We start from the raw sequence: 12,907 nt of genomic DNA, 5'->3' as shown, positions 1-12,907 counted from the left end.
CTGCTGCAGGCGGGCCAGTGTTTCGTTGGTTCGAATCCTGGGCGCGGACATGGCACTGCTCATCAAACCACGCTGAGGCAGCGTCCCACATGCAACAACTAGAAGGACCCACAATGAAGAATATACACCCGTGTACCAGGGGGCTTTGGGGAGAAAAAAAAAAAAAGAAAATAAATAAATCTTTAAAAAAAAACCCCAAAAAACAAAAAACTGTAACTACTAATTACATGCTATGTGAGGGAATCTGTGCAAATATATTTTATGCTTCCAATTTGTTAGTCATTATTGTTTACACTACTTCCATTAGAATCTATGAAGAACTTACATGTTTTAAGGCTTACAGAATCTACATAACCTTTATTAGTATAGTGTCCATGCTATCAAGCCTTAGTTGTATGTTTATCAAACCATATTTTTCAAAGAGGGCTCATGGTATTTTATATTCTCTAAGGTCTTCTATTTATTTATTATCTTTATGTCTATTGGAGAATAAAATTCACAAATAATGTATATGTATTTTTTCCTGAGATTGCCTTGCGGTTTGCCAGAACTTTCCTGTGGAGAAGACCATGGCCAAACGGAGTTTTCATACTACAAGTGTGAAAACTTTCTCTTTTGGCTGGTGCTAAAATGATTGTCTCTTTATCTTTGAAACATAGTGACATGTAGTTACTAACCTAGTAACATCTAGTCTCTTTGTAAATCATGTATTATGCTCTCTTTCCCTTTTTGATTCTTCAGAATCAAGGCCTTATATTAGAAAAGTGTTGTTATTTTATATGTTTGAGCATTTTTTTCCACACCGTTTTTTCTGTTTTCTTACTCAGGAACAATTTTCACGTGTAATATCTCTTCTCCATCTTCATTTATCATTTTCTTCTTTTCTCTTTTCTATGTATTTGAGCGTGTTAGCCTCTATGTTTTGTGATTATATTTTCTTAAATCTTTATTGTCATTTTTGCTGTTTCTAACGTGGATTTTATTTGTTATAATTTTATCATTCTCTTCTTTCCTGAGGATAGCCTGTTCACTTGTAATTTCTTCTATTGCTTTATTTGTATTTAGCGCCTTATAGCTCTTTACTTTTCTTTCATCAAGCATGTGTGTGTGTGTGTGTGTGGTTGGGAAAGATTTCTCCCCACATCTTGGCATATTTCTTTTTCTGATGCATATTATTTGATTTTTATTTGATAAGTTAATCATTTTTCATGTTTTCCCTTAGAGTATGTCATGCCTAGGGTTATTGAATGATGGTTACATTTTGAAGGTAGATTACTTGCTTGGAAAAAATAGTGGTGAGGAGTGACTTGGCACGGCAGACAGGCTGAATTTTCTTGTTTGGTAACTTTGAACTCTTAATCATCAACTGTGTTCTGTACTCTTTCCTAAATGATCTGTTTCTGATTGGTGCTGTCAGCATTCATATTGCAAAGGTTTCCCAGTAGTGATTTGGCCTCTGTTTACTTCTCTCCAGTGACTGAGATCACTTACTTCTGTGTTGATGCCACCTAACATCTGTCCTCTTTCTCACCACCACAACAATCTGACCCTTAAAAAAATATGAGTGTATGTGGGATCCTTGTTTGGCCCTACATTCCACGTATATCGTGGGTTTGCGATGCCCCTTAGTCTGTCCATGTCTCAAGAAGCCCCGTTCCAAGGAAGGTTTCATTGTTGTACCTTTTAGGGCTATTCTGCTTTCTCCTGGAGAACTCTGCCTATTTCCTCAAACACGAGAAGTATGAATATGCTTTTGTGTATCTTTTAAAGTTTATTGAATTCTTACAATTTGATATTTTTCAGAGTTTGTAGTTAGGAAACATGCTAATTCTCAATTTTAATGAAGGTCAATTTTTTTCCCTCTTTCTACTCTTTATTTTATTTAGTGGGCTCTTTTCATGATGCATTGGTTTTGAATGGCAAAAATGGCATTGACGTGGTCTTCAGTCTCATGCAGAATGGAGGTAAAATGATTAGAGTACGATACCCTGCAAGGGTCAGAGAGCTTTTTAAGAGTATTTAGTAGGTATTCTTTGCCGTATTTGTTAAATGCAACTTTATTTTAATTTTCCTGCCTTCATTATTTTTCTTTGATTTTATGTGCATTGCATACAATGGACCCTCACCTGACATATTAGAGCCATGTTCTTATTATTTATGCAATATAATTTAACAAATAACATATATTTAGATCCAAATGCTATGATAAGTTCTAGTGTTTTATACATGAGTGTATAGTGGACCCCGTCCTTGGGGGATTGTAACAAATTGGAAGAAACATTAAGTATAAATAAAAAGTCATTAAAACACAATGGAAAAAACAACTACCTTTTTCTAGAGAAGAGAAGTTTAAAAATTGTCACAGGTAGGTTAACTTCAAGGTTGATCTAAACAGACGGATGAGTTTTTTTTTAAGTTGAGAAAGAACCAAAGAGAACCTTACGTTGAAAGGAAAGGGTGTCTTCAGGGAGTAGCCAGAACGTGTGCTGTCGAAAGATGGAGGGCAAAGGGCACCGACACAGGTGGCGGCGGCCAATGAGGCCATAGAAGTCAAAAGGCGTTGTATTCCATACAAAATATTTAAACGTTAGCCTGTAGAGGCTTAGAATGATTTTAAGCAAGAAACGTATGTAATCCCATTGGAATTTTAGAAAATACTGTGATCGTTGTGTGGAGGATGGGTTGGAAAGGAAGTTGGAGTCAGGAGAATAGATAGGAGGTTATCGTAGTAGTGCCAATGAGGCTCAAAGAGAGTCTGGAACAAGATACTGACGTGTTGCATGCATGTAGCTGGTACTCCTTCACAGTGTGCACGTGGCGTGGCCCTATTTGGTGGCCCTGTCATTGGGATCAGATAGGACATATTTGAAACATATTTAGGATACATTTTGAAAGAGAGAATTGATGGCCTTCATTACACATTGGTCCTGACGGGGAAAGAGTAGACGTGGATCCCAAGGTTGGTGGTAGAGTTATGGAAAGTGATAGGGATTTTCTTAACCCAGATGGAGAATTCAGAAGGACGATCAGGTTTTTGAAGGAAAGAAGTATGAGAGGAATTTTAAGTGAAGCTTTGGTTATCTTGAGTTTGACTTTCCTGGATGATGTTCATGTGAAAATTGGTGGAGTTCAGGCTAGAACTGGCAGATCCTATATTTTCTCCTGTGCAGCTTCTCGTTCTGCACGTTAGTCCTGTGCTAGAATTAGCAGAAGAACTGTTATTCTTAGTACAAAAGTTTGTTGATAAAGTTTCTGTTGCTGTTGCTGCTAAACTGCTTCTTTGAGCTCTGAATATTGAACTAAGCAAAGTTCTGCTCATCGCTGGATTATTTATTAGAGTGCAACACTTTGAAGAGGCCTCAGCCCTCTGTTTTCTAGCTGACCATACTCTGGTATTTCCACGTGGTCATGGTCACCTTTTCTCTTTGGCTCCGCGTTCATCCCTTTTCCTTGCCCTGTAGCCACTCCGACGAGCCTAGACTCATGATAAGCAGCAGTGTGCATTTACAATATTTCTAAGGCTTCACTTATCTTACCGCTTCCTCTTAGCTTTTTGCAAGGGGTATTTACCTACCTTTTAAGCTTGTTGAGGGAAAATAGTTTAATTTTAACACTCACAAAACACATTTTTAACAAATCTTTATAACCCCATCACAAGCATACTTAAATCCCTATACCGCACAAATATGAAAAATATATATCTATGCCTGAACAAACATTAATATGTATAAACAAAGGATCACAAGCTATCACTCAGATAAAATACGGGATTTTAGTTTTCTCTCTTTCAAGAAATATAGTGGGCCTTTTATCAATAAAGATAATTGGTTTTTTAATCGTACCATGGATTTCTAGTTTAGGATTAACTTTATAAGCACCTTTTTATATCAGCTTCTAATCCCCTTTCAAACTTAGTCTGGTCAAAATCCTCGATTTTATCCCCATTATAGGGTTAAGACCCCTCTACTTCTGTCAAAAGCTCGGCTAGGACATAGTCATGTGGGGGAAACAAGATGGGAACACAAATGTGAACTTAGTACCCTGTGAAACTCTGTAAGCTTTATCTCTGTATTAATTTTGATCATCAGAAAATCTCAACTTCTGGTCTTTACCGAGTTACAATTTCATATTGAAACCTTTTGGCTTTTTTCTTTTTAACGAGACTGCTTCAAAGACAAGATCCATTATGTTGCTCAGCACTTTTGTGACAAATGCCTCTTGGAAATGAGGCTCAGTGAATCCCCACCCTTAAGGGCTGTAGCTTTTCTCAGGTGACGGGATGTTTCAATTTCTCTCTCTCTGCTGGCAATTCTTAGTCTTATCACATCTGTCCTGTGATTTTTATTTTTTTGTGAGCTGCTTTAGCTGCAGGATGAAGATAGTTACTTTTTAACATCCTTTTTTTAGTTAAGTTTTTCTCAAAACTTGACGTTTTCCCCAAATCTCTTTGGCATCATATTCCTTTCCTGTCCACACCAGTCACCAGGGCTATTTCTAACCCTGTATTAAACTGGGTCAGGAAAATGGACTAAATCAATACTTCATAGAAATCTCGTCTTAATTCATGTATCTAAAAATCTACTATTATTAAGATTTTGTATAATGTCCTATATCAGTGACATTACTATCCTAAAAGTATTTTTGTTGTAATCTAACTGCAAATTTTCTCATTTAAAATTATTTCATATGATGCTAAAATGCAATTAGGTTATTTTTTGTTTCTTGAGGCCTCACTGAGTAATGTAGGTAAGAAAATGCCTGAACCATGTAATTGATATTTTCAAATTTATTAAATGTTATGACCTATGTGGATAGCAATCAGTTTTCTGTTTAAATTTTACTTAGTTCAATTTCATATTTAGAAAGTGGTATCTGTTATTGATGGTTAATTTTTAGATCACAAGAGGCTTAAACAAAAAGTCAAATTTTATGATTCAGTACCCTGAGATTAAGATGGGTAAATCTGGACATACCAAATTTCAGTTCTTCACTATTGGGATGTGGTCAATGAATACATTTTTAAGAGTTTTAGAAATGCATTAAGCCACTGATTTTCTCAAAGTCTTTTCACTAAGGGAAGGAATAAGGGGCATGCCGGTATTTATCACTGCTTTCTGCTTTGCAGTATTTCTAACAGAAAGCATTCTCCTGGAGCAAGGAGAGGGCCTGAGATGTGAGTGCCGGTCACTGTAATGAGGCTGATTGTGCTTGATACTCTCTCTTCCTTTCCTTTCCATCTCCTGTGAAGGACGTCAGTTCTTGCTAGCGCTGAAGGAGACTCACAGTTAGTTTGCTTCTTGGCTGTAATTACTTTTTGCGCTTAAAGGGTCTTGTGTGATTTGCTCATACTTGAACTTCTGAAGGAACTGCGAACGGACTCCAAACACTGGAAGGTACTCTGAAGAGGGGCTGGCCAAAGAGGGAGGCCTGTGTGGGGGTGAATGAAAATTGCCGGTATTCCAGAGACAGACAGACAGCGACAGAGACCTCGAGAAAACTCTTGTTTGAATTGTCACGTCTGGAGTTCTGGAACCAGTTCACATTCTGAGGGTATAGGATGAGAATTCTGAAAGGCTACTTCTAGAGGAGTGACATCATATGACAGATATAAACGCCCATATTTGCTGACTTTAAACAGACAAACAATCCTAGACCAGATTTGACATCAATGAAAAACACTGAATTCTTTCCTCATTTCAATCATCCCTACTCAATTCTGCTTGTGTATCAAATACACAATACCTCACTTCCATAGTCACTGAATTCTTTTACTTTGATGAATGCTTGCAATTAAACTCTACTTACACACTTGGTTAATAAGATTACAGAAAATTACTCACACTTTTAATTGATTTTTTTTTTTTGCAGGCTTGAAAATGTCTAGGCACATTGATTATGGTCAGTTGAACGCATTATGCCAGACGAGAGGACTACAATACAAGTAAGTTATTCATGCATCTTTTTCTGTCGTTCAAGTGAATATGAATATGTTTGTTTCATGGATAAATTAGAGTAATAAAGCAGTGTTGACTCTCATAGGTACCTGATTCACCACACAGATAAAAACATTTGAAAACCTGGGAGTTATTCCTCCAGATTGAAGGGACAGAATATATATGTCATATTTTAAGGAAACAATTCAGTTTGAAGCAAACATAACTCATCCCTTGCTGGGCCCTTTCTGGTACTTAAAAAGCAGTCATAAGGGGAAAAAGCTTTAAATGGTTGAAAACACGAATCCTGAGTGAAAGGAGGACTTTAGCAGTGCAGTAGGGATGGCCAGCTGAAATAGGCTGGAGTCAATGAGCCTGGAAATATCACAGAGCAAAGCCCAGGATTCCTAAGATGTGCGATACTTGAAGATAGAATTTAAAAACACATATTTTCTTGCCAACTCCTTTCCCCAAGTTGGATTTTTGAAATTATAGTACTAGTTGGTTTCTTCCACATCCGTCAGTCTACCCACCCTCCCACCTTTCTTCGCTAAGGGAGGACCTTGCGTCATTTTTTATGGGACTGCTGAAAAAAATGCCCTAAGTGGACAGACTTTCCCTCTCTACTTTAAAACATCTCTAAGTCACTTCCTCTTAATTATTTCAAATTATTTCTATGTCTTCATCCATGTTTCCATTCCTTCTTTCTCAGAGAAAGGCAGGAGGGCCTGCTTCCTTAATATTCCAAGGGTTTCTCCAAGAATGATTTTTTTTTTTCTACACACTCTTGCATCCTCCTCCCTCCCAGTGACTTTGGGCACAGGGTAAAGAATTCAGTCCATGAAGTCTGGAGTCAGACCTCCTGGTGTGAATCCTGGCTCAGCCGCGTACCAGCTATGTGACCTTGGACTGGTTACTTAATTTCTCTGTGCCTCAGTTTCCTCATTTGTAAAATGGAGATAATAGCAATACCCATTTCAAAGAGTTCTTAGGATGATTAAATGAGCTAACGTATGTAAAGTCAGCAGAGTCTGGCACACAGTAAAAGCTATATGTGTTTATTATTGTTGTTGTTCAAGCTCATCCAAGTTTTTAACTGTTGAACTTGTCTTATATGCTGGTCCCTTTTCTAACAAACAAGAAGTTAGTTAGGCTTTGGGCGCTGAATTCCTTCTTTCCTCTCACTTTCCTTTGCTTTCCAGCTCAGATATATTTTTTTTATTTGAGTTCATAATAGTTTACGTCGTTGAAATTTCAGTTGTACATTATTTCTTGTCTGTTACTACATAAGTGCTGCCCTTCACCCCCTGTGCCCTCCCCCCCCAACCCCGTTCCTCTGGTAACCACTAAACTGTTTTCTTTGTTCTTGTGTTTGTTTATCTGCCACATATGAGTGAAATCATATGGTGTTTGTCTTTCTCAGTCTGGCTTATTTCACTTAACATAATTCCCTCCAGGTCCATCCATGTTGTTGCAAATGGGGTGGTTTTGTCTTTTTATGGCTGTGTAGTATTCCATTGAATATACATACCACATCTTCTTTATCCATTCATTGGTTGATGGGCACTTGGGTTGCTTCCATGTCTTGGCTATTGTGAATAGTGCTGCAATGAACATAGGGGTGCATAAGTTACTTTGGATTATTGATTTCAAATTGTTTGGGTAGATATCCAGTAGTGTGATAGCTGGGTCATAGGGTGGTTCTATTTTTAATTTTTTGAGGAATCTCCATACTGTTTTCCATAGTGGCTGCACCAGTTTGCATTCCCACCAGCAGTGTATGAGGGTTCCCTTTTCTCCACACCCTCTCCAACATTTGCTATTTTTAGTTTTAGTGATTATAGCCATTTTAAGAGGTGTAAAGTGGTATCTTAGTGTACTTTTGATTTGCATTTCCCTGATGATTAGTGATGTTGAACATCTTTTCATATGGTTATTGGCCATCTGTGTATCTTCTTTGGAAAAATATCTGTTCATATCCTCTGCCCATCTTTTGATTGGGCTGTTTGTTTTTTTGTTGTTCAGTTGTGTGAGTTCCTTGTATATTATGGAGATTAAGCCCTTGTTGGATATATGATTTGCAAATATTTTCTCCCAATTGGTGGGTTGTCTTTTTGTTTTGATCCTACTTTCTTTTGCCTTGCAGACACTCTTTAGTCTAATGAAGTCCAGCTTGTTTATTTTTTCCTTTGTTTCTCTTATCTGAGAAGACGTGGTATTGGAAAAGATCCTTTTAAGTTCAATGTCAAAGAGTCTACTCCCTGTATTACCTTCCAGGAGTTTTATGGTTTCAGGACTTATCTTCAAGTCTTTGATGCATTTTGAGTTTATTTTTGTGTATGGCATGAGATAATGGTCTACTTTCATTCCTTTGCATGTGGCTGTCCAGTTTTCCCAACACCATTTATTGAAGAGACTATCTTTTCTCCATTGTATATTCTTGGCACCTTTGTCGAAGATTAGCTGTCCGTAGATGTGTGGTTTTATTTCTAGGCTTTCAGTTCTGTTCCATTGATCTGTGTGCCTGTTTTTGTACCAGTAGCATGACATTTTGATCACTATGGCTTTGTAGTACATTTTGAAGTCAGGGATTATGATGCCACCAGCTTTGTTCTTTTTTCTCAGGATTGCTTTAGCAATTTGGGGTCTTTGGTTGCCCCATATGAATTTTAAGATTCTTTGTTCTATTTCCGTGAAGAATGTCATTGGGATTCTGACTGGGATTGCATTGAATCTGTAGATTGCTTTAGGTAGCATGGACATTTTAACTATGTTTATTCTTCCAATCCATGTACATGGAGTCTCTTTCCATCTCTTGATGTCATTATCTATTTCTTTCAATAATGTCTTATAGTTTTCATTGTATAAGTCCTTCACCTCCTTAGTTAAATTTATTCCTAGGTGCTTTATTCTTTTTGTTGCGATTGTAAATGGAATTGTATTCTTGAGTTCTCTTTCTGTAAGTTTGTTATTAGAGTACAGAAATGCAATCGATTTTTTAAAGTTGATTTTGTACCCTTCAACTTTATTGCAGTTGTTAATTATTTTGTAATAGTTTTCCAATGGATTCTTTAGGGTTTTCTATTTATAAGATTATGTTGTCTGCAAACAGTGAGAGTTTCACTTTTTCACTCTCTATTTGGATTCTTTTTATTCCTTTCTCTTGCTTAATTGCTCTGACGGAAACCTCCAGTACTATGTTGAATAAGAGAAAAATATGGAACGCTTCATGAATTTACGTGGCATCTTTGTGCAGGGAACATGCTAATCTTCTCTGTATTGTTCCAATTTTAGTATATGTGCTGCTGAAGCGAGCACTCAGACATTTATTTAAAAACATGTTTCTAGATTTTTTTCCCCTTCAGGGATCATAATAGAGATCAAATCATCTGGGTCTGAGTCTGCCAAAGTATCCATTCTACACAAATTTCATCAGCCTCTGTCTTCTGCTTTGATGATCCCCCTGGCAGTGTTCTCTCATTAGACACTCCTCTGGTCCACGCCCCAGTAGACTTCCATTTACTGAGTCTGACGTTTACTGTGCCTTCTCCTAGACATTAAATCCCCTGAATTTCTTGGATGTTTTCTTTTGCGGCAGTTGCGCACATCCTGGGAGTGGCCACGTTTTAGGGTACCAGTGTATAGGCTTGGGGTCATTCTTTTAGAAAAAGAATATAAGATTACATATCAAAATTAGATATGAAAATGAATATTTATTTAGAATGAGACAATAAATTACAATGAGTTAATGAAGGCTTGGCAATTCAGGTCCTTTTTCCCCCTGACATGTTTTTAGGCAATTTACCAGAAATGCACACATAGAAATTATTTCAGTCTGTCAGAAATACAAAGTTGAAGTCAATGCATTTCTCCATATTTACTTATCCTTTATGTATTAATGTTAAAATGACCAGTGTAATATACTTTTCCCTATAATAAAAACAGAAAGAGTGAGAATAAAATGGCTCAAGGACAGAAATTTCTGTGTATAGAATCTACCAAGGGACTTACTTTTGATTCTAAAAAAAAAGTTTCTTCTATCACAATAAAGGCAGTAGACTGGCATATTATTCTGGGACTTTTGATCCAATGTAGAAGAAAATTGAATAACAGATGGGAGTGATATCACTTTGGATTTCTAAATTTCTTAATTGCAGGACTTTCATCTCTAGTTGACTGCATGGTCCACGAGGGCAGGAGCCTTGTTTGTTTATCTTGTTGCTTCCTAACCCTTCACATTTAGCATAGGGTTCAATGCTTTGAATTGCATTACCTTCTGATGTTCGGTAGGAATAAATATCTTCTTAATGCTTTAAAAATATATATGGGTTTTCTACCTGTGTTCATTATGAGCATAGACATATATTTATAGTGTGATTTTTTTTTCTTTTTTTAGTATTCTGCAGAGAGCTAATCATTTTTAAACGTATGGTTTTTATAAAAGGGTAGCTTACGATAGTATGACATTCCAATTTTCTTCCTGGACTGTATATTTGGAGATAAACTTAAATACTCATTGAAGAGCTTTTTCATTTGTCAAAGTACTCCACGACTTGATCAGTTGGCTCTTATGTTCTAAAGTTCAATTTACTTAGGAATATATAGAGGAATATGGTTTAAAAGGAAATGTATGTTCTCCCAAGTTTCAAATAATGATAAAAACAGAAGCTACGTCTTTGCCACTACATTTTCCAATGTGGCCAAGTATTCTTGTCACTTCATACAAAAACCTTTAAACATGTCTAAATTAGGAAATATAGAAGACAAATGCAGTCATGATGCCCATGCATTTGTGCCTTTTTATGAAATTGGTGCTCGTCAGTTGCCTTTGTGAGTGGGATATAGCAAGAGCTCTATATTTATTAGTGGTTAATATTACCAGCATATAGCCACTTATACTCAAATACAAGTATGGTTATGCCGACCATATATTTTTTATACTTATAGAGACTATAACTCATAAACAGGTTTTAGCCCAAAGTCCATTTATAAGCTCACTCTGTAGCTTTCAGCATTTTCCCATAGACACAATATTATAGAATGAGAGGATTGTGCAACAGGAAGCCAGCTCAGAAATCATCTGGTGGAAACTCCTGGACTTACAGATAATTAATTGTGCCCATTTTTCCCAAGATGTGTCTTTAAATTTTATACTTCTATAATAAAAAAAGATGAAAATGATATTAAGATTATAGAAATAAATTATAAAAAATAGCATTTAGCAGTTGTTTCTTTCACATTGCTTCAGGTTAAGGTAATTTGCATTAAATTAGTAGAGTATTAGAAATTGAGTGAGGCAATTAAAGGGATTTTTAAGGAGGCTGCTGGACAATGTTGAAGATTTTAGAGTCTATTCATAATGGTTGGTTCTTCATTATAGCTATTTTTATTTCAAAATGTATTGTCTTTCTTTTTCTTAATGAGAGTGTTTTGCTAATTCTGTTGGCTTATCAGACATAGACCTTTTTTGACATAAAATAAAGATATGAAGAGAGGTGATTTTTATTTTTAAGGGAATAAACTTTGGAAGAGAAAGGAGAGACAAGAAGAGCTTGAAAAAGATGGTTTATCTACCCATAAAAGAAGTTAACTGAGCTGTGATCTCATGAGCCTTCCTTCGTCTGGAGCGAAGTCAATTTTTATTTTGAAGAGTTTCCATTGACGACCACCAGTTGGCACTGTCAGTCCAGAGCAACTTTGTTGTCTTTTGTGGTGGCAGAAAATGTGGGCGGGACAGATGGAATCCTGCCTTTGTTTAGTAGGTTAGGAACAAGTTGGAGGCTTGTAATTCAAGGTGTGTCTGTTAATGTTGTTTTCACCTAAAGTGCATGCTCTTACACCCAATTGTCCAGAGCAGGGTTCTCTACCTAAGGCAGTACTTCCTCCAGGGGGCATTTGGAAATGTAGACACATTTATAGGTGTCACAATGGCTAGGAGGTGACTCTGACACCAAGTGGGTAGGGATAGGTGTTGTAAACAGTTTGCGATGTGCAGTAAAATTAAGCACATTGGTCCATCCAAAATGCCAATAGCCCTCTGCTATATTGTGATTTATCGGAAGAAATATGTATTTGGTCTTCATCCTGATTCTGGTACACAGCCCCTTAAAGCTTTGGAATTTCCTAAGTGATGAGAGTGATGAAGGTGTCTTAGAGGGTTGGAACTTTCTGCCCCAACTGCTGAGCTCCAGGGAAGGCAGAGGGGCTGGAGGTTGAATCAATTGCCAGTGGGCAATGATTTAATCAATCATGCCTCTGTAAGGAAGCCTCCATAAAAACCCAAAGGACTGGGTTCAGGGAGCTTCTGGGTTGGTGAACCCGGGAAGGTTCAGGGAGAGAGGTGCCCGTGGAGGGGACATGGAAGCCTAACACCCATTCCTGCATAACCTTGCCCTACGAATCTCTCCCATCTGGATGTTCAGTATCATTTATCATATCCCTTTATAATAAACCAGTAAACGTCAGTAAACTCTTTTCTTGGGTTCTATGAGCCACTCTAGCAAATTAATCGAACCTGAGGAGGGGGTCGTGGGAACCTCTCATTTGTAGCCAAGTTGGACAGAAGTTGTGGGTAACCTGAGGACCTACTAGTTGCAATTGTCATCTGAAGTGGATGGAAGCAGTCTTGTGGGGCTGAGCCCTTAACCTGTGGGATCTGAAAGTACCTCCAGACAGATAGTGTTAGAATTGAGTTGAGTTCTCAGAAATGCAGCTAGTGTCCAAGAATTGTTTGGTGTTATGTGGGAACTGCCTCCAACAAACACACTTTGGAACTGGGTCCATCCCTCCACCCACCTAAGAAATACCAGTCTAGTCGATGTTTTCTTAGGTAAACTTTCTCAAGTTAGAGGAGTTGCTGTAGATAATCTCTAAGATATCATTAACCTTCAAATTTCCCTAGATCTTGATGTCAGAAAAAAACTCATGAAAACCTGCTGCCTGTCTCCACTTCCTATCAATATTATCATAATTAG

At 37.3% G+C, this 12,907-nt stretch overlaps 1 protein-coding gene and 1 non-coding gene across 2 annotated transcripts in view; one reads left to right on the top strand and one right to left on the bottom strand.

Annotated features, from left to right (window-relative positions):
• The window catches only part of CNBD1 (cyclic nucleotide binding domain containing 1), a 391,920-nt gene that overhangs the window by 16,841 nt on the left and 362,172 nt on the right, over positions 1–12,907 (top strand). Inside the window, exon 3 of the mRNA XM_070480954.1 lies at positions 5,869–5,941. Coding sequence (XP_070337055.1) covers positions 5,869–5,941 — 73 coding nt within the window. The remainder of the gene's footprint in view (positions 1–5,868; positions 5,942–12,907) is intronic.
• LOC123275890 (U6 spliceosomal RNA) lies at positions 9,145–9,251 on the bottom strand. The gene has a single exon (XR_006512063.1). It is a non-coding gene; the product is annotated as a U6 spliceosomal RNA (small nuclear RNA).

This window comes from Equus asinus, chromosome 12 (genome assembly GCF_041296235.1).
Source record: "Equus asinus isolate D_3611 breed Donkey chromosome 12, EquAss-T2T_v2, whole genome shotgun sequence".
Lineage (NCBI taxonomy): Eukaryota > Metazoa > Chordata > Mammalia > Perissodactyla > Equidae > Equus > Equus asinus.
The sequence above is the reverse complement of the archived record's forward strand: the minus strand, read 5'-3'. Positions and strand labels throughout refer to the sequence as shown.